The sequence below is a fragment of the Nomascus leucogenys genome, chromosome 8, assembly GCF_006542625.1.
Source record: "Nomascus leucogenys isolate Asia chromosome 8, Asia_NLE_v1, whole genome shotgun sequence".
In the NCBI taxonomy this organism is placed as follows: Eukaryota; Metazoa; Chordata; class Mammalia; order Primates; family Hylobatidae; genus Nomascus; species Nomascus leucogenys.
This window is the reverse complement of record NC_044388.1, coordinates 103,191,149-103,212,621: the sequence shown is the minus strand read 5'-3', so window position 1 is coordinate 103,212,621 and position 21,473 is coordinate 103,191,149. Positions and strand designations below refer to the sequence as shown.

General features: G+C 43.7%; 1 protein-coding gene across 9 annotated transcripts in view; it reads right to left on the bottom strand.

Annotated features, from left to right (window-relative positions):
* Window positions 1–21,473, bottom strand: part of RALGPS1 (Ral GEF with PH domain and SH3 binding motif 1) — a 300,052-nt gene that overhangs the window by 138,833 nt on the left and 139,746 nt on the right. For all 9 annotated transcript variants that reach the window (XM_030817835.1, XM_030817841.1, XM_030817832.1 and 6 more), the window contains exon 8: window positions 16,079–16,205. In XM_030817835.1, the coding sequence (XP_030673695.1) occupies window positions 16,079–16,205 (127 nt within the window). The remainder of the gene's footprint in view (window positions 1–16,078; window positions 16,206–21,473) is intronic.

Below are 21,473 nucleotides of genomic sequence, written 5' to 3'. Positions count from 1 at the left end.
GAAGTCAATGAAGCCCAGACTTTCTCCTGCCCCAGCCAAACCCCTGCATCCCAGTTTTAGCCAATACCTTGGTCTCTTGGGGGACAAGGGGCACCCACCTGCTGGGCTTGTGTGAACAGGGCCAGAAGACAGTGACGTTTTCTGAGCAAGTGACACTGAAAAAGACCCCCTCCCCGTAATCTTGCCGATTTGAGCAAGACTGAAACAGAAACCTTCACATTACTGAAAACAATCGTAATGGGAGTGTACCATGCTCACAGTTCACAGACACCCTTAGGAGGTTCAAGGTGTCCTCTCTGATCTCCCAAGACCCCCTCATCTGTTTCACACAGACTTGTCAAGACTCTGGTTATAGTAAGAGAAACCCACATGACTAGATTAAGCCAAAAAGGGAAGCTTTTAAGTGTAACAACATGTTTAAAAGGCGCTCTTTCTGCTTCAGTTTTATCTGAGACTTCAAAGGCTAAAGGACAAGATAAAAGCTGCAAGATCAGCCCTGCAAAGGGCATGGCCCCACACTGGCTCTCTGGAATTAGCTGATGGCTTCCCTGACGCTGTGTGAGAAGTATAGAAAGAAGGTCCTGGGGAGGGGAGAATGAACTGTCCTTTACGTGTCTCCACCACCACAAGGAAGGTGGGTGTTTTCATCCACCTTCAGTCAAGTGAGAGGGACTTCAAGGGACCATTCCCACAGCCTGGCATGGGATGGCATAAGCACTCCTGTCTGACTCAGGCCAGGGGCACAAAGAGCAGTGGGAAGAGGGGCCCACGTTGACAGCACAAGGCCAGCCCACTGAGGCACAAATTCAGGCTTCCTAGGACCAGAGGGCTGCCTGGATGGTGGGGGTGGGGGCAGGGCAGGAAGTACAGGAGCCAGGGAGGGAGCTATACATTACTCCACCAAAGGAGCAGCTGAGTCAGAGGTGCCAGGAGGGAAATTCTGAAGCAGCAGCTGCCAAGAGGGTGAAAGGCAGCGCTGGGTTGCTTGCATAAGCATCTAGCAGACCCACAGGGCACAAGCTCTGAGTTACCAACAGCTATGAAAGATGGGCTGTTCTCTCTCCCTTCTTCCTCCCCTGTTTCCACAGGCCAGAAACTTCAGTGAACAGGTTGGGGAGGCAGTGGGACTGGCCAGGATCCAGTGAAGAAGGGGACTGTGTGTCAGCCAGGTGCTGTGGCTCACACCTCCCAGAACTTTGGGAGGTTGAGGTGGGAGGACTGCTTCAGCCCAGGAGTTTGAAACCAGCCTAGGCAACATGGTGAGAACCCCGTCTCTATCAAAATTAATTAATTAATTAACTAAAAAAATCAGCTTGGCATGATGGTATGTACCTGTGGTTCTAGCTACTCGGGAAGCTGAGGTGGGAGGTTCACTTGAGCCCAGGAGGCAGAGGCTGCAGAGAGCCAAGATCATGCCACCACACTCCAGGCCTGGGCAAAAAAAAAAATGAGACCCTGTCTCAAAACAAACAAACAAGCTGACCATCTGTCTTCCCCCACTCCAGATATCCACAGCTGGTCAGCTTTAGGAGTCCAGACTTGCAATTACTACAGTGGACTATCTGGAATGAAGAATTGTTAGAATGGATTGGGCTGTTTCATGGGTAGCACCTGAAAGACCAAAGGACCTGCTAAGTTCTCAGCTTTGACTGGGAAAAGAAAAGTCCATAGAGTAGGCTCAAAAGGACACCGGGGAAAAAACGAGGTTGGTTTCTTCTTACACCTGATTGAGTCCAGCTCATTTAATAAGCTGGTTACATAAGGACACGAGGTATCTCCCCAAGTCCACGGGCAGGGACACAGCTGGGCCTCACAAGGGCCAGGAACCAGAAATTGCCTGGAAAGCCTTCAAGATGCAAGGCAGCAACTTTCTCAGCTCCTCTCCCTTGCTCTTTCCTTTCCCCTTTCCTGCAGGGTCTCCTTCTCTGCTTCTCATCAAGCATCCATCTGTGGACTATTCTCTGCAGCTGTCCTGGCACATGGCACCAGACGGCATTTTTCACTTCACATCCTCCTGATCTGAGTGCCAGCACATCTATGTTCCAATGCTGGCTCCCAGATAGAGGATCCAACTGGCCCAATTCAGGCTGGGTATCCACCCCAACTCTATGGGCTATGACCGTGGAGCAGAGCTAGGTGGGGGAACACTGCTGCTGGCGTGCACTGCCAAGGGAGAAGCAGGGGAAGTAGGTTCCCAGAGAAGGAGGGGTCACAGGCTGGGTCTCTATCCAAAAAGGTGTCTAGACTACACTCCAGATGTTATTGGTCCCCATCCTCTCCAGGACCATATTTTGCCAGCCAGACATTACTCATTAGATGGGATCCTATTCCCCAACCTCTCCTGCTGCTGACCCCTGCACTATCCCAGAAATCACATCCAACCCTTCTAAGGCCAGGTGGCTAACTAACATGACACCTGGCTGTGCCCAGATGGGCCTCTTCCTGGGTACGCTGCCCTTCCTGGGTATGCTGTGTTTCTCAATAGAGATACAGGGGGCAACAGGGTTCTCATTGATAGGGTCTTCTTAGATGTATTTTCATGTGGAAAGCACTAATACTAGCCATCATCTATAGGGTGCCTTCCATGTGCCAGGCAGTATGCATGGCTCTTTAAATTCTCACAACAACTCTACAAGGTGGATTCTATAATTACTCTCTCTTCAACATAATAGAAAACTTACATCAAAGAGGTAAGTGAGCTGCCCAGGTGCATGCAGTCTGACACGCAGAATGTGAACTGAGTCAGTCTAATTTCTGAGCTCCTACCTCTACAGCATCGATCACTATACCCAGGGAGGAAGTGAGATCACACTACAGCTCCTATGTCACCCCATATTACTCAGTAATACATCTGAGAATCACGGTGATATGGAGCCTCCTGCCCACAGCAGTGGATATGTCAGGTGGCCAGCCAGCCTGCCTACGCAGCAGCAGCAGCTTGATATCAGAAAGTCCCTAGATGTCAGGAAGCCAGTCCATAGCTGTCTGCTTAATTTATCTCAAACAATGGACACGGAGTAACGAGGGGCAGTGCTGGAGAATGTTCCGCAGCTCCTTGGGCTACCAATCCTTTGCCAGGCTGCAGCTCCTCTTCTTCTTGCCATCTGTCCTACAGCTTACAGACTCATCAGCCCCCCTGCTTTGCTACTCCAAACATCCTACTTGTGGATGCTCTGGCAGTCACCAGATGACCAAATCTACCTGGTTCAAGCCCTGGTCCTCATTATCTGGTAACTGGGTTCCAGTAGTGGTGGCTCATCTCCCAAATCTATGCCTCCAGGCCTGGTGCTTGCTTACAGGTCTCTCAGACCTCAGAGGCAGGCGTGAACCAGCCCTAGTCTGGGATTCTGCCTCTGTGGACATGACGTTTCAATCCCTGAGACATTCAAGTATCCCTGTCTCTCCTGAATGGCCATCCTGGGCCAGCTCAGCCCACACTGGGAGCCCAGATGCAGACAATCTCTCCCATCTGCGTGGCATTCCCACAGCGCTGCCACATGCAGCACCTCCTAGGTGGGTGGGCCATCTGCCTGTCCCATGCTGTGCTTGCTGATGGTCATGATATTAATAAATCCAGCTCCATGGGCTGGTCAAGGAATGTTCCCTTCCCCACTGCTGCAGCACATCCTGAAGCTGAAGGCCATCTCACAATACCAGGAGAGGGCTCCTTGAACGAGGAAAGACAGGCCACATTTGCCCTGAGCCTCAGCAGAGCTGGGAATGGCCCAGAGCCTAGAAGGATAGTTAATGTGGAGGGAGTGGAATTAGAATTCCCTTCTGGGGCCATATGATGACAGAGGCCTACGCCCTATTCATCTCAACAGGGGAAAAGGATTAAAAGAAGCACACAGCCTTCTCCAAGCCTGGAATGTTGACCAATGCGCAGGCAAGTGTGCAGGGGATGGATTTAGGTCAGCCTCCTCTCCACAGGAACCAAACAGCAAGGCAGCCTTTCCTCATCAATCAGGGCAGTGCAGGCCTGTGCTGGGGACACAGGGAGAGGGAATAAAGATAGATACTCAGGAAGCAGAGGCAAGGGCAGAGGGTGGCTGATCAGTTGGGTGGAAGGCCTGAAGGCCTGGCTACCTAACTTAGAGCCCAAGAGAATTGGTGGGCAGAGAAATGTATATTTTAAAAAAAAATGCCATCTTGTGCCTATAATTTTAGCATAAATAAAACATGGTGGATAATATCTAGTGTTGGTGAGAGTGGAAAAAATAGGCATACTCATATCCTGTTTGCAGAAATATAACTGCAAGCATTTCAGAGGGCATTCCAGCAGTAGGCACTGTAAAGTTGCAAAGAGTTTTTGCCCCAGCAATTCCACTTCCAGCACTCAGTTTCAGAAGTACTCTAACAGGACGGTAAAGACACACAGATAAGGATGCTCCCCACTGCACTACAGGCTGAGCGTCCCTTATCCAAAATGCTTGGGACCAGAAATGTTCCAGATTTCAGACTTTTTCAGATTTTGGAATATTTGCACTATACTTACCTGTTGAGTGAACCTAATCTGAAAATCTGAAATCCAAAATATTCCAATGAGGTTTTTCTTTGAGTGTCATGTTGATTTTCAAAATGTTTTAGATTTTGGATTTTCAGATTAGGGATATTTAACTTGTATATGTAAAAGGGAAAAACTAGAAACAGTCTAAATATTTATCAGTTGGGACACAGCTAGGCAAATCAGCACTCATCCAGGAGATATCCAACACGTTGCCCGTACATCTGTGGGTGCCAAAGAGCTACCAGAAAGAACAGGGGAGTTCTAGATTTGCTGCCACTGTACAATATCTATGACAGTTTATATGTGCAAAACAACACATATAAAATGTTCCCATTTTGGTTAAAAAGCACAATATCATATGTGCCCCTCCACAGGCACGTCCTTTTGTATTTGTGGATAAGAATGTCTGGAAGAACACACACCCACTGCAAACACTGGCTGCCTCTAGAAAGTGGGAGAAGAATGGCACATTCACTTTTTACTTTATAAACTTCAGTGCGAATAATTTTTATAACAAGCAATGTGTTACTTTTGTAATATTTAAGTTTTTAAAAGAATGAGTGGGCACCAAATGCCTTTCTGGATGGTCACAAAAAAGGATATATCCTTTGAGTACCCTTGAGTACTCAGGAGTCCACTGTACACTCCATCAGGGAACAACAGGCTTCCTAAGGTTAACCTTCCAGGCCCTCTCAGACCCTAATCAGTCATCCCCAGGCACCCATCTTTCTTACAGAACTGCAAGAACTCATCATCTCTCAAAGCAGCAACCACTCTCTCTAGCCTATTGAATCCCCCCACCTCAAAACTAGCTTTCCAGAGGGGTCCAGCACGTCCTGCTGCCCTAGATGCCAATGTTATAGTCCTTTATGTGTTGAGTTTTACAGTTGATTTTGTCCCAATACAGATTGGTCAACAAAGTAATAATTGTGCAGTGATAAAGGTTGTGCAATGTGCTCGTTATCCATTGCTGTGTGACAAATTATTCTAAAACCTAGCCTCTTACAGTAAACATTTATTATCTAGTAGTTTCTGTGGATTGGGAATTTGGGCATGTCTTAGCTGGGTGTCTCTGGCTTAAGGTCTCTGATGAGACTTCAGTCAAGCTGTTGGCTGAGGCTGCAGTCTCATCTGAAGACTCGCCTTTTAAGCAGAATCTTCTTCCAAACTCCGTCACATGGTTGTTGGCAGGTCTCAATCCCATGCCACACGGGCCTCTTCACAAGACTGTCAAACACAGGGCAGCTGGATTCCTCCAGGATGAATGATCAAAAAGAGAGTAGAAAGGGCAAGCACTCAACATAAAAGGGATAGTCTTTAATGATCTAATCTTGGAAGGGACATCCCATTATTTCTGTCATATTTGTTAGAAGCAAATCACTATGTTCTGCCTACACTCAAGGGGAAGAGATTATACAAGGATGCAAACACTAGGGAACAGAAATCATCGGGGGCCATCTGAAGAGCTGTCTACTACATGAGACATCCCAATGGCTCCAGGTTAGTCCTGAGGATGCAGAAGCTCCCCAGTCTTTCCTTTGTCCCAATCCTTTTCTTTATTTGGGCCAGCCCAGGTACAAGAGGACAATAAGAGTGTGTCAGTAGAAGACCAGTGTCTACTCAATCCACTCTGTCCCCACCCATGAATCAATGTGCTTCTCCAGGACCTCCCACCAGGAAGTCTCCTTGTTCCACACAGGAAGAGTCCCTAGAAGTACTTTCCTTCTCAGCTGTGGTTTTTCCCAGAGGTTAAAGGCCTGTTCTGGGGAATATATGGCATATTTTGAGGTTAGCAGTTGGGGTACTGGAGTCAGACCTGGATACAAGCACTGATCTCACCATTTACTAGTGTGTAAACTTTAATGTGAATCTTGTTCATATTTTGCAGCTAGCAAATAAGATAAAAATAATGCCTCCCTCAGAGGAAGGAGTGTTGGGAGGATTAAATGAGATAATGCAGTGCAATCACATAGTAAAACAGTAAACATGAGTTTTTGTAATTAGTGTTAGTTTCTAATTCGAAATCCAAAAAACTAAAGGAAGTCAAAGAGGAATAGTCATCCTAATGAGTATAAAGATTCCTACCATGAAAACACTTTTTCTTGCACAAAATGGGCTTATGCTTATACCTCGTTTTGCAGGGTCAGACACAACTTCTTGACCCAGAGAAAAGCTGACTGCAGATTCTCCCTTTGCCCCAGAAGGGACAAATGGGACAAGGTTCTCCCACTCTGGACAGCAAAGCATTCGGGAAACAAGCCTTTCCACCTAGTGCTCCTTTCTTGACCCCCACATGTTTTCCTTCCACTGTTTATTTCCATGGAGACGGAGATATTAAAAGGAGGATGCGTAAGTTAAGGCTGGGTGGAACCCCAGCAGTAAGCATGAGATCTTCAGTTAAACTTGGTATCCGCCTTGGATATGATGTTGGGTAAGTCATAAGTCAAGCTATGTTTTTTTCTTCATTCATAAAATGGGGGTTTTAATAACATCCACTGGCCTTTTGTAAGAAATGAGAAAGACTACGGAGTCCCAGAAAAAATGTGAATTTTAAGACAACAAATCCGGAGATTGCAAAAAAGAGATTTGAAACAAAATGTAGCTAACCACTCTTCAAAATCATGGAAATAGTTTCATTTTAGATGGGATAGTGTCTTTGAGATCATTCTGTTGACTGAGAAGTATGTGTGAGCCTGAGATCGAGGGAAGCTTTTCCTTGCTTGCTGGATCCCAGAGAGGGCTGAATGCCTAGATTTAGGGAAAGGGAGATTTGTTCAAAGGCTTCCTGGGCTGGGGGTGGGGAAGGCAGCAAGTTGGCCCCTGTAGCATATGGCCATCAGGGCAGAATAGAAAAAGGAACATGGCCTATGGCTCCATGGGCAGGCAGACCAGAATCCAGCCTTAAGCTTTGCTTTGTGGACTGACAGAAACCTCCTTTTCCAGCTAAGGAAGGAGCCTGGTTCCACACAGGTCCAACTAGGAAAGGCAGGAGGGGACCAGTGGGAGGGCTCAGAATTTTGGGGCCAGGCAGCTGGCTGAGGCACCAAGCAACAACCAGGATGGATCTGTGGAACAAATGAGTGTTCCTTGGGGAACCTTGGAAACGTGGGGAGGGGAAATGAAAAAAAGGCTGGATTTCCTGCATGTGGAATGGAATTTTTTCAGTTGGGCATTAAAAGCTGGCCAACCTGGGGACAGCCAGTTAACATTATCGCTAATCCTGACAAGGGAACTACTGCACCTTGGTCCTAGGGTGGCGGCCCCCATCAAGGGGGGCAACAGCCACCACTCATATCCCTGTTCCAGGAAGCAGCAGCTCTGCCGCATCCTTGGCTTGATCCCACCCTTGCTTGCTCTTTCCTCTCTGCTTTAAGGGGGCCCACAGCTGAAGTGCACAAATGGATTCTCAAAACCAGAGTACAAGGACATGCTATGTGTCATCATCAGGTATAAGGGATATACTCACTGACAACTGTTTTAGGTCTCTCCAAGGCTTTGCTCTAAAACGAACTGCTTTTAAAGCACCTTCCCCCTCCCTGGAAATTTCTGAAATACAGTGACTCATCACAGGCTTCTACAGGATCCCCTAACTGACCTTCACTCCTCCAGCCTGACCTCCTCAAAGCCACTTGCTGCAGCCAAGGTGATGTGTGTTCAATGCAAATCCAACCCAGCATGCCCTTGCTTAAAACGCTTTCATGTCTCCCTACTGCTTCTAGGTTGGTCAGAGCCTGGGCTCTCAACTGCCTCCCGACTCCCATGTCTAGGCCCTAAGCAATCTTCCCCTCCCTTCCACTGCAGCTGCTCCACACGACACCCTCCCCCTCATTCACTACTCTCCAGCCAGTTTTTCTAACAAACATGTTTTTCCTCACTTTAGGGTTCTGCACAAGCTGTCATCTTTGTGTAAAATGCTCACTTCCCACCTCTTCACCCAGCTTATTCATCCTTCAGGACTCTACTTCCCTCACAAAAAGCCCTTCCTGGTTCCCCCAGACTAGCTGGGGCCCCCTTGGTTTGCTCCTTTGCCTTTTCCTTCATAATGCTCAGCTCACTTGCAGTTTCTTGTCCAGTGCTGGTGATCACAACTGGACTGTGAGCTCCATGAGGGCAAGGGTGGTGTCTGACTGGGGGGCTTTGGGGCATCTGAGTAAACACTTTTTTTGACAATGATCACTTCTTTTTGAAAGCCCTTTTAGATATCCAACAGTTCAGCCCTGTTGATTTTATATTTGGAAAAATTTGTCTTGATTTTAAACTTTAGAATTTATATTGATATTAAACTTTAGAATTTATATTTGCAAATAAAGTCCTACTTTTTGAAAAATAGAAAGGTTTGCTTGTTTGAAGGAATAACTTACATTCTAGAAATTTACTTCACATGTTAGAAGTCTGGGTAAATTTACTAAGAATGTCTCCAAATGTTTTCTGGATTGCTGGATTGTATGGTAGCTCTATTTTTAGTTTTTCAAGCAATCTCTATCCAGAAGTGTTAGAATACCTAATTTTTGTTCCTTGAGAGATCATAATTTTCCACACTGCTATGGTTACTTTTAGAATCAGCTCTAAACCATTTAAGATCCATCACATTTCTAATTTAGTTATTTCCTGAAGGAAATAAGTAGTAAGAACAAAACACCCCCTAAATCAATACAGCTATTTATAAGCAAATGATGTAGACATTCTTCAAAGCTCTTTGCTTGCTTTTGTTATCATTCCAATCTAACCAGGTATTTGCAAGGAGCTGCTATCAGATAAAATCAGCTGCAAATAATTGAACTATTTCTCATCACTGTTTTCACACTTTTAAGTAATCTGCAAGAAACTTTTTGATTCAAAGAGTCTTATTTTATAAATGTAATACATTTTTCCCTCAGTATTTTTAAAATTATGTTTCATCAGGAACTCACTACACCAAAGTACAGCCAACTGGCTCTACAATTTGCATTAAAAGGAGTCAGAATCACATCCACGTGGTTAGTAACAAAGGCTAGTACTACATAAAGGCATCTTTACATGGAACAAAGAGACACATATGTGAATAGTCACACGAGCCCAGTTAGCATATAGAATCTTCCACAGAGGGTTAAAAGAATTGTTACAAAAATAAAGCCCATAATTGCTATTAGAGGCAAATAACTGCTGAAGCAGCATTCGTGGTCTCAAGCAACAGAAGTAACAAAGCAGCTTGAAATATCAGGGACTGACCTACAGTTCCTCCCAGCAAACAGCCTCCTCTCACCCCAAGGGGGAAAAGACCTATCGTGAGGACTTTGCCAGAGAAAAAACAAATGGTTTCAGATATTTTTTCCTATGTTGTACTTTCCAGGAATTATATAACTATTCCTCTTTAAATAAACAAATCTGTCCCTGGGACAGGTTGGGTTTTTGAGAAGAATACACAACCTGGATTTGGGTAGGGTATGTCCAAGGCAACCAGACATGCATGCAGGTGGAACTCCCAGCTGCCTCAGAAGGTCTTGCTTCATTCTTTTTTAAGCAAACTATGGCACCCCATGGTAAACCCTCATACACTATCCCAAGAACAGAGAGCAGGTGGCAGTCACCTCCTCTTCTCTCCCTCTGACTTGTATATGTCAGATGCAACATGAGAAATGTAGTCCACCTGGTTGAAAGGGAGAGGAAAATAATCATAAGGCTGAAGGGATAAGACCACAGCAGTTCAGCTGGACTCGCTTACAGTCAGAAGCAGGAAGAATGCAGGAGGATGGAGGCCTCTGTGAAGCCTCTTGGGAAGCACCTGCCAGGAAGCAGCAGCTGAGATGAGGTGATCAAGGACATGGGGGGCTGCATCTGTCTAGAAACTCTGAGGGGCAAGAGGCCTGAGGGCTGGCACAGGCTGACCAATGCCCTTGGAAGCCCGAGACTGCACTGCTTTGTGGTCCCACAACAGAGAATGTCACAAGAAACAGTAGCAATAATTTATCCCCTTCACATAGTGCCTTATGGGGGCCACCCACAAGTCATAAATAGCCAGAGGACACAGGTGGTAATAACCACAAGGGTGTGTAGGAAAGTAATGACCTGAATAGGGTGGGGAATCAGGAGAGGGCAGTGTCAAGAGCTTAGGGCTTATAGCCAGGCCATCTGGGCCCAGTCCTGGCTCTGTTACTTTCCAGTTATGTGACCTTAGGCAACCTCTCACTGCCTGCTTATTCACTGGGCTATTGTAAGCATTCAATGAAATGATGCATTCAAATGCCTAGCAAAGTGCTAGGCACAGAGAAAGCAAACAATGCACAGCAGCTCTCATGATCATCCTTATTCGAGAAAAGAGGCCATCCTTAATGACCCTGGAACACCTCTGCTAGTGGAACCCGTCGGCTGCACTAGGGTACCCTCACGGTAGTACCATCAACGCTGTCTCTCAACTGATGAGCCTCAGGTGTGATAGGAATGGACTTGGGTGCTGTGCACAGCAACATGCCTTCCATCTGTAGACCTCAGATGGGGATTTGCCAGTAACCAAGTAGAAAGACACTGCAGTTTATGGTAAGCCAAAGAAGAAAACAAGGAAAGATGCAAAAGCATGAAAAAAAGGAAGCAATAGAATTCAATCTACGGCATAAGGTGAAACAAATATGAAAGTGGTATATTCCCCTACTAAAAGGCAAGGTTTCTCATGTACGGTCCAACTAAATGCTGTTTCCAAGAATCATGACTAAATCAAGGCAACTTAAAATATTAAAATCTCGGCCAGGCACCATGGCTCATGCCTGTAATCCCAGCACTTTAGGAGGCTGAGGCAGGCAGATCACCTGAGGTAGGCAGATCACCTGAGGTCAGGAGTTCGAGACCAGCCTAGCCAACATGGTGAAACCCCGTCTCTACCAAAAATACAAAACTTAGCGGGGCATGGTGGCGGGCACCTGTAATCCCAGCTACTCGGAAGGCTGAGGCAGGAGAATTCCTTGAACCCGGGAGGCAGAGATTGCAGTGAGCCGAGACGGCGCCACTGCACTCCAGCCTGGGCAACAAGGGTGAAACTGAGTCTCAAAAAAATAATAATAATAAAATAAAAAATTAAAATCTAAACTATAGCCAAAGATTTATAAAATAAATGCAAATGAATCAAAACCACAATGAGATATCATCTTGGGCCAGCCACAATGGTTATTATTAAAAAGACAAAAAACATGCTGGCGAGAATGTGGAGAAAAGGGAACTACACACTGTTGGTGGGAATGTATGTTAGCACAGCCACTGCAGAAAACAGTATAGAGATTGCTTGAAAAACTGAAAATAGAGCTACCACACAATCCAGCAATCCCACTTCTGGGTATTTATCCAAAGGAAAAGAAATCAGTACTGTACTTGCATGTTTATTGCGGCAGTATTCACCTTACCCAAGATATGGAATCAACCTAAGTGTTTATCAGCAGATAAATGGATAAAGAAAATGTTTTACACACACACACACACACACACACACACACACACACACACACACACAATGGTGTACTATTTGGCCATAAAAAGAATGAAATTTGCTGTCATTTGCAGCAATATGGATGCAGCTGGAGGTCACTATGTTAGGTGAAATAAGCCAGGCACAGAAAGACCACTATCACATGTTCTCACTCGTATGTGCTAGCTAAAAAAGCTGATCTTATGGAGGCAGAGAGTAGAATGATAGATATCAGAGGCTGGGAAGTGTGTGTGGGTGGGAAGGAGGAATAAAGAGAGGTTGGTTAATGGGTACAAACATAGTTAGAGAGAAGGTATAAGTTCCAATGTTCAATAGCAGAGTAGGGTGATTATGGTTAACACTGTATTGTGTATTTTGAAGTAGCTAAAAGAGAGGACGTGAAATGTTCCCAACACACAGAAATGATGAATACTCAAGGTGCTGGATACCCCCAAATACCCTGACTTGATTATTATACATTCTATGCATGTAACAAAATACCACGTGACCCTTAAATATGTAAAATATTATCTATCAATACAAATAATGTCTTCACTTAGCAAAAAAATCCAAATGAAAAACAAAATAGATGTCACACAATTAATATCAGACGATAAAAGTTAGAAGTAAAAGCAAGTAACAAATGGAACCAAGATAATTTTGTATGGAGTACTTCATAATGAATCTACAACTGTTACAAACTTCTATATACTAAATATGTAAGGCAGAAACTACTAGAAATATAAGGGGACTGTAATATATACTTCTTTCTGGATAGACCAAGTTGTCAAAAATTCATAATTTGAACATTACAACGCAATTATAAGATTAATTTGAGACATTACACCTTCTTTTCCAGCATGCACCATGAAACATGTATAAAAACCAATCTTACATTAAGCCACAAAACAAATCTCAAAAATTAGAGAAGACTATGTTTTTAAAAACCTAAGCCATTCATAGAAGCATTATTCATAATAGTCAAAGAATGGACACAATTCAATTGTTTATCAAATAAATGTATATCGGGAGGCCAAGGCAGGCAGATTGCTTGAGCTCAGAGATTTGAGACCAGCCTAGGCAACATGGCGAAACCCCGCCTCTACAAAAAATACAAAAAAATTAGCTGGACGTGGTGGCGTGCACCTGTAGTCTCAGCTACCTGGGAGGCTGAGGCAGGAGGATCACTTGAACCCAGGAGTTCCAGGATGTAGTGAGCCAAGATCATGCTACCGCACTCCAGCCTGGGCAAAAGAGCCAGACCCTGTCTAAAAAAACAAATGGATAAATAAAACGTGGTGCATCTGTACAATGGAATATTATTTGGCAATAAGAAGGGATGAAGTACTAATCACACTCTAGCATGGATGAACCTTGAAAACATGATGCTATGAGAAAGAAGCCAGTCATAAAGACAGCATATTGTATGATTAGATTTATATGAAATTTCTAGAACAGGAAAATGTGTGGAGACATAAAGTAGATTAATAGTTGTCTAAGGCTGAAGGTGGGAGAGGAGGGTTGGCTAGAGGGAAACGGGAATGACTGCTCATGAGCGTGGGGTTTCTTTATGGAGTGATAAAAATGCTTTAAAACTGATTGTGGTGATGGTTTGCACAACTGTGAATACTACTAAAAACCAGTGAATTGTACACTTTAAATGGATTATGTATTAATTATAGTTCAATAAACTGTTTTAAAAACAAAAACAAAAGCCTAAGCCCTTGAAAATGAAAAAAACACTATCTTAAATATTTGCATAAAAGAAAAATTAAAACTATAGAGAGTATTTAAAGAATGTCACTGAGACCATTACATACCAAAACATGTAGGATGCAACAAAAGCAGTAATTAGAGGAAAATTTACAGCCTTAACTATTTTCTATATTAAAGTGAAAAAAAATAACATACACAAATAAACCAGTAATTTAACTCTAGTAGTTAACAGAAATGGTGAAACAACTTAAGGAAAACAGGAGAGATGAATTATAAGAGACAAACATGGAAAGTCCATATTTCATTATGTTTAAGATGTCACCTTTTATCAGGTGTGTCTTTTTTTATGTATCACTAAGAGAAACTGCTGCCAATTAAACAATGTCACAATGCTTTGTTATCAATTGCAAGATGTATCCCAATTTCAGAAGTGTTAAAATGTGGAAAGAAAATGCACATCCTTGATTGATAAAATATAGTAAACTAAAAAGCAGAAAGACAGTGTGACTGAAAACAAATCCAAAATTTAATCTTTGGAAAGACCAATAGACAAACCTCTGGCAAGGATGTAAATTTTAAAAAAGAAAGAAAACAAAAAATACAAAGTATGAGAAATACTAAACTATTAGAAATACTAAAGGAAATATAACCACATATATATATAATATATATATAATATATATGTTTGCTTTAGTATTTTTTAGTTATATTTTAGTATATTTTGTTATATTTGCTTTAGTATTTAGTGTATATATAGAGAGATTCAAATTTATAAGAGAATACTATATTGTCAAAAAATTAAATAAGAAAAAAACTATGCTAATAATATTGAAAATCTGGATCAAATGGACAATTTTCTACTAAAAAACAAATTTTCCAAGTTGGCTTTAAAAGAATTAAATATTCTAATTAATTTTTAATTAAAAGAAAGAAAATCTAAATAAATAATGCTCATGAAAGAAATTTTTAAATTGTCAAAAATGTAAATTCAAAAAATTGCACTAAATCCCTTGCAAATATCAGGAGTCACTTCTATATAATGTTGGTTTCCCTTGTTATTAGAATTATTTTAGATCATAAAAGATCAAAAGACTTTTTCATAAAACTGGCATAACCCTGACATCCAAACTACAAGAAGTATTTTTCACCTATCAAATTGGCAAAGACAAAAAAGAAAGAAAGAAAACGGAAAAACAAAACCATGAAAAAGCATAGTATTTGTAATGTGGGAGAAACAGGCAATTTCATCCCCTTCTGATGAAAGTACAAATTGACACAAATTCTCTGGAGTGCATTTTGGAAATATACATGAAAAGGCATACGTTTTTTTGCATATGTTTTGAAGCTGTGCACACTTCTAGGAATTTATCACAAGGTAATAATCATAACTACATGTAGAAAGTTTTTGCAATAAGGATGTTCATTGAGACATTTTAATAGCAAAAATGTAGAAACACCTTAAATCAGGGGTTCCCAACTCCTTGTTAGGAACTGGGCCACACAGCAAGAGGTGAGCGATGGGCTAGCAAACATTACTGCCTGAGCTCCACCCCCTGTCAGATCAGTGGCAGCATGGATTCTCACAGGAGCGCAAACCCTACTGTGAACTGCGCGTGTGAGGGATCCAGGTTGTGTGCTTCTCCTCAGAGTAATTATCTGAGGTGGAACAGCTTCATCCTGAAACCACTCTCCTCAGCCCACTCTCCATCCGTGGAAAAACTGTCTTCCAGAACTGGTCCCTGGTGCCAAAAAGGTTGAGGGCTGTTGCCTTAAATGGTCAATACTGGAGAGCAGATTCGAGTTTGACAAATCCATCTGATGGCACTGAGTCATAGTATCGAAAAGTAGGTAACATTTTTAAGATAAAAATAACAGTTTTAGGACAGAGTAAACATACATATTTTAGATATGCCCAAATCAATAAGATATGAAGCAAATATCTTCAGGTGAGATAACAAAAGATACTTTCTTCTCTAATTCCTTACAATTAACATGCATTATTTTCTAACCAGAAAAATTAATAAGCATTACTATAATTTAATTTGTACAAATAAAATATACTAATAATGCCTAGAGAACCAGAACAGAGGGTTTGTGCCTGACATGCCCCAGTTCAGGAGGATGTGGATGAACCAGTAAGAGTCTTATCACTCTCATTGTGACCCCTCTGGGCTGCAGCCTGGGGAACCCTGGGGCCCACAGGTCTTTCATATAAAAAGCAGAATATCCTTTATATATCACCCTAATCTATGTTTCCATCCTTGGGAAGTATCAACAGCCTGTTCCAACCCAAGAAGCCAACCAAGTGCCTCTTTATCTACAGGCCATGTCACTTCCTGGAAATTTCTCAAGTAGAAACTGTAAAAACATCTTATTTGGCACAGAGTAGGTTTCTTAAAAAATAATAAGCCAATTCAAACTCCTACCTAGATAGGGAATACTTGGAACCATCTTCAGGCTTCGGATATATTCCCGTGTCCGCTTGTAATTATCTTCTTTCGACATCAGGTAGTCCAATTTCTCAAAGGTAGTCTTGTCTTTTCGATTCAAAAGCTAGAATGAGAAGAAAATACAGCAAAATAAATAAACCAGAAGAAGCTAAAGAGTGGATAACTGTGGATGAAGACTAAAAGGGAAAATCCTAAGTGGCACATTTATGGTGTGCCAAATCCTGGACAGAACTAAGGATTTTAAAAGGCTGTTTCATGCATATGAGGTAGGAGACAGGACTTGACTCCAGAGGTGGGGCTTGGACACTGGGCCAAATTGAGGACTAGCTAAAACAGGGATGAGGCAGAAGCAGCTTTCTATAAGACACGCCCACCAGTGTGCCATGTCAGTTTACCATCACCATAGCAACACTGGATGTTACCACCCCTTTCCATTGCAATGGCCTGAAAGTTACCACCCTTTTTCTAGAAATTTCTGCATAATCTGCAACTTGATTTGCATGTAATTAAAAACATACATAAATATGACCTGCCTCTGAGCTGCTACTCTGGGCACAATGCCTATGGGGTAAGCCCCACACCATGAGAAGCAACATCTCTGCTGCTGCTGCTATACACTGCCACTTCAATAAAAGCTGTTGTCTAACACCACCAGCTCACCCTTGAATTCTCTCCTGGGCAAAGCCAAGAACCCTCCAGGGCCAAGCACCAATTTTAGGGTTTGTCTTCCCTACATCACAGAGATGGAAAGCTTCAATCTTGTCATTGTCACAGAACCTCACACTTGGAAGCTATCCCCCAAAGCGACCTGGCCCACTGTTCTACGTGATGTCAGGATACCCCACATAACAGCAACTTGTGGGTGCAGAGAGCCTACAGAGCAAGGTGCTGAGGTAGAAAAGCAGACTGCTCAGGGTCACCTGAAGAGTTATTTCACAGCTACACCAAGTCTCTTTCCCTGTATCCATAGCTATTTGCTCTCCTCACCATCTCCAGGGCTGAAAGTCCCAGTAAGTTCCACACAATTCACATGTCCATGTACACAAAGCCAAGCCAACACTCGAATCCAGGCTATATCCTCCAGATCCCCCACAGTCAACTGTGTCATATTTACACTGGGTGTGGTAATTTTAATCAAAAGAAGACAACCTTCTTTTCTATATGCAGTCATCGAAGGGGCAACTTAGTTAAGCAAATACAGGATGAACATGTATCCCTAGTCAGAGATTAGAGAAGCAAAATCCTTTGTGACTGAGATCTCTGGTATGTAAAGCTGGCCACCAGAGAAACAGTGGCTCAATGTGCATTTGAAGCCTTCTCAAAAGAAAGGAACAGAAACCAGAACTCCTGGTTTTCAAGACTTTATGCTAAGGACTCAGGCTGTGGTTAACCTGAAAGTCCCAAGTCAAGGCCCAGTGCCAGCAAATAGCAACATGGCTGACTAAACGTGGCTTTAAGGAAAGAAGTCTAGGCAGAAAGGCCAGGCTTAAAAGGAGGAGTTGGGGGAGGGGTGGCTGAGGCAAAGCATGAGGCTGATGCTGGCAGCGCCCATGAGTCTAGCTGCCAGGGTCCAGTGCTTCTGGGATTGGAGGTCAATGGCTAAGCCCAAGAGGGTGAATAAACAGAAGCCCCAGGGTTGGAGTCCCTTTGGCCAAGGTCTTCAGACCTTGATGCTCTGTGCAAGGACCTAGAACAAGAGACCCACCATGTCCATCAGATTGATGTATTGACGTAGGCCAGTGTTCAAAAGCCCCAGCGTGCAATGGAGAGGAGTGGGACAATGACTGCCTAGCACCTGGGGAAGCAGTGCAGTTCCTGAGACCTGGTCTGCAATTCCCAAACTCAGGCCATGTGTGGTGCGTTAGGGAGCCCTGGGCTGCTTTGGGCAGGCCCTGCCTGGTTCCTTCATCTTCAGCCTCTGGGGCCACAGAGGATGCAGCCATGAGACAGCCCACTTGCACAGAAGCAGTGATAGCTTACGAACTTCGGTAAGGAGAGGCAGAAGAATATGCTGAAAGGAAGGTTCTGGTGCTGAAGAAGTTGAAGAATAAAAGTGAACTTTTCTTTTCCCACTGGGGAATTCAGGACATATCAGTGTGGGGATGCTACACAGATGCTCAGGACAATGGCTGCTTAACTGGTCCGCTAAAATGAACACGGAAAAACACCATCTTCTACTTGCTGTTTGTAAGACATTGTAATATATAACTCATCTAATCTTCACAAAGCCCAGTGGTAAAAATGGAGCAAGGACTTTTACCTCCATTTCCAGTTCATAATCACAAGTATTAAGTAACTTTTCCAAATATCTTTGGAGAACTTGATTCAACACAGGAGAGTAATATAGTACAGCAATGTGGTAAGTAAACAGACACTGATAACCCAGACAAATAATAAATGAGCTACTTGGGAGACTGAAGCAGGAAGATTACTTAAGTCCAGGAGGTTGAGGCTGTAGTGAGTCTTGATTGCGCCACCATACTCCAGCATGGGTGACAGAGCAACGCCCTGTCTCTAAAATAATAGTAATAATAATAATTATTATTATTATTATTATTTTTTTTTTGAGACGGAGTCTCACTCTGTCGCCCAGGCTGGAGTGCAGTGGCGCAATCTCGGCTCACTGCAAGCTCTGCCTCCCGGGTTCACGCCATTCTCCTGACTCAGCCTCTCCGAGTAGCTGGGACTACAGGCGCCCGCCACCAAACCCAGCTAATTTTTTTTTTGTATTTTTAGTAGAGACGGGGTTTCACCGTGGTCTCGATCTCCTGACCTCGTGATCCGCCCACCTCGGCCTCCCAAAGTGCTGGGATTACAAGCGTGAGCCACCGCGCCCGGCCTAATAATAATTATTATTGTAAATGAATTATGGGGAAAGGAAGTGTCAAGGAAAGCTATATAGAGAGGCAGCATTTGAAATGAACACTTAAAGATGAGAAATTTGCCAATGAACAATATATACTCAGACCAGAACCAGATACTTACTGGAAAACAGCTCCATTGTGGTTTGTTTTGTTTTGTCTTTGTGGAGACGGCCTCTCACTCTGTCTCCCAGGCTGGAAAGGAGTGTTGCAATCTCAGCTCACTGCAACCCCTGACTCCTGGGTTCAAGCGATTATCCTGCCTCAGCCTCCCAAGTAGCTAGGATTACAGGCATGTGCCACCACGCCCAGCTAATTTTTCTATTTCTAGTAGAGACGGAGTTTCACCATGTTGGCCAGTCTAGTCTCGAACTCCTGATCTCAGCTGATCCGCCCGCCTTGGCCTCCCAAAGTGTTGGGATTACAGGCATGAGCCACCATGCCCGGCCAAAGAACTGCTCCTTTGTTAAGCAGACCACTTATGTCCCTTATTCAGGAGGTCATTCTTTATTAATACAACCTAGAACCCCTTACTTGTTTGGCAATGCCAGCCATTAAACAAATCTGGATGTCCTCCTCACACACACTGCGGCTGGGCCAAGCTGGCTCCCAGGGCTCAGGCCACTGGTTCTCTGGTCTCAGCTGGAGGACTGCCCACGTTCCCTGCCATGCCCAACCTACCTGCCCAGCCTGTCAAGTGCCTGTATAGACAGCACCTCAAAGCTGATCAGCCTATCTTCTATGCCTCATCCCCAACTTGCCCCACACACTCACACAGACATTCAGAAGAGCTAAATCTAGTTAACTTTACTCATCTGCTCCCTTCTGTGCCTACAAATGAGACTCAGACAGTATCAGATTTCTCAAGAACAGTGCGTAGGTCACTAGAAGACATCAGAAAACCCTAAACATGTATTTCCCATGATGTACTTGAAAACTGAGAATTTCCTCTAGAAAAATGCAGGAATAAGCCAGGAATTACTAAGACATGGGAAACGGGAAATTGTGGATCCAATCCAGGAGTAGGAAAGGGAGATTCTGGGATGTCCAATGAATAGCAGGCCTTAAGAACAACTGGTCCACATTGGATCAGCCCTGGAAGAGATGTCCCCACAGAAAAAGAAGGCTTGGTTAAAAACCTGACATGATGGCACATGGAGGGGAGGGGATAGACATATTTATTATATATAATAAAAAATAAATATAAAATAATTTTAGGATTTCTTAGATATCTGGTAGATAATAGGATAAGGAATTTTTTTTTTTTTTTTTTTTTTTTGAGACCGAGTCTCGCTCTGTCGCCCAGGCTGGAGTGCAGTGGCGCAATCTCGGCTCACTGCAAGCTCCGCCTCCCGGGTTCACACCATTCTTCTGCCTCAGCCTCTCCGAGTAGCTGGGACTACAGGCGCCCACCACCACGCCCGGCTAATTTTTTTGTATTTTTTTTTTTTAGTAGAGACGGGGTTTCACCGTGGTCTCGATCTCCTGACCTCATGATCCGCCTGCCTCGGCCTCCCAAAGTGCTGGGATTACAAGTGTGAGCCACCGCGCCTGGCCAGGAAAAGTTTTTTAAGGCAATTAGAAATTCCAGAAAAATGGGTAGGGCATGGTATCTCACATCTATAATTTCACTATTTTGGGAGGCCAGGAGTTTGATACCAGCCTGGGCAAAATAGCAAGATGTCATCTCTACAGAAAAATTTTAAGGCCGGGCGCAGTGGCTCATGCCTGTAATCCCAGCAATTTGGGAGGCCGAGGGGCGGATCATGAGGTCAGGAGTCTGAGACCAGCCTGGCCAACATGGTGAAACCCTGTCTTTACTAAAAATACAAAAATTAGCCGGGCGTGGTGGTGTGCGCCTGTAATCCCAGCTACTCAGAAGGCTGAGGCAGGAGAATCGCTTGAACCCGGGATGCAGAGGTTGCAGTGAGCCAAGGGTGGGCCACTGCATTCTAGTCTAGGCCACAGAGTGAAACTCTGTCTCAAAAAAATAATAATAAATTTAAAAAATTAGCTGGGCATGGTGGTGCACACTTGTAGTCCCAGCTATTCAGGAGGCTGTGGCAGGAGGACTGCTTGAGCCCAGGTGTTCAAGGTTGCCGTGAGCTATGAGCTATGACACTCCAGCCTGGGCAATAGAAAGACCCAAAACAAAAAAACAAAAAACAAACAAACAAAAAAACCCAACCGAACCAAACCAAAACCAAAACAAAACAAACCAAAACCAAAACCAAAAACAAATAAACAAAAAAAAATCAATCCAGGGAAATGATAAAATATTCAAGGAAGGACATGTTATTCATAGTTTACTACTTGACTATATAGTGACGCATATTTACCCATTCCTAATCATTAAAACACCAAATATTCATTTAACAAAAGTGATTTCACTATAATGATGAATGTGTTTGAGGAACAAGGGAAGGTGGTTCAGGAAAACTAAACCAACATCTACCATACAAAGAAGTCACCAGATGCTGTCTAAAGCAGATGGGTCAAGAAACTGTAGC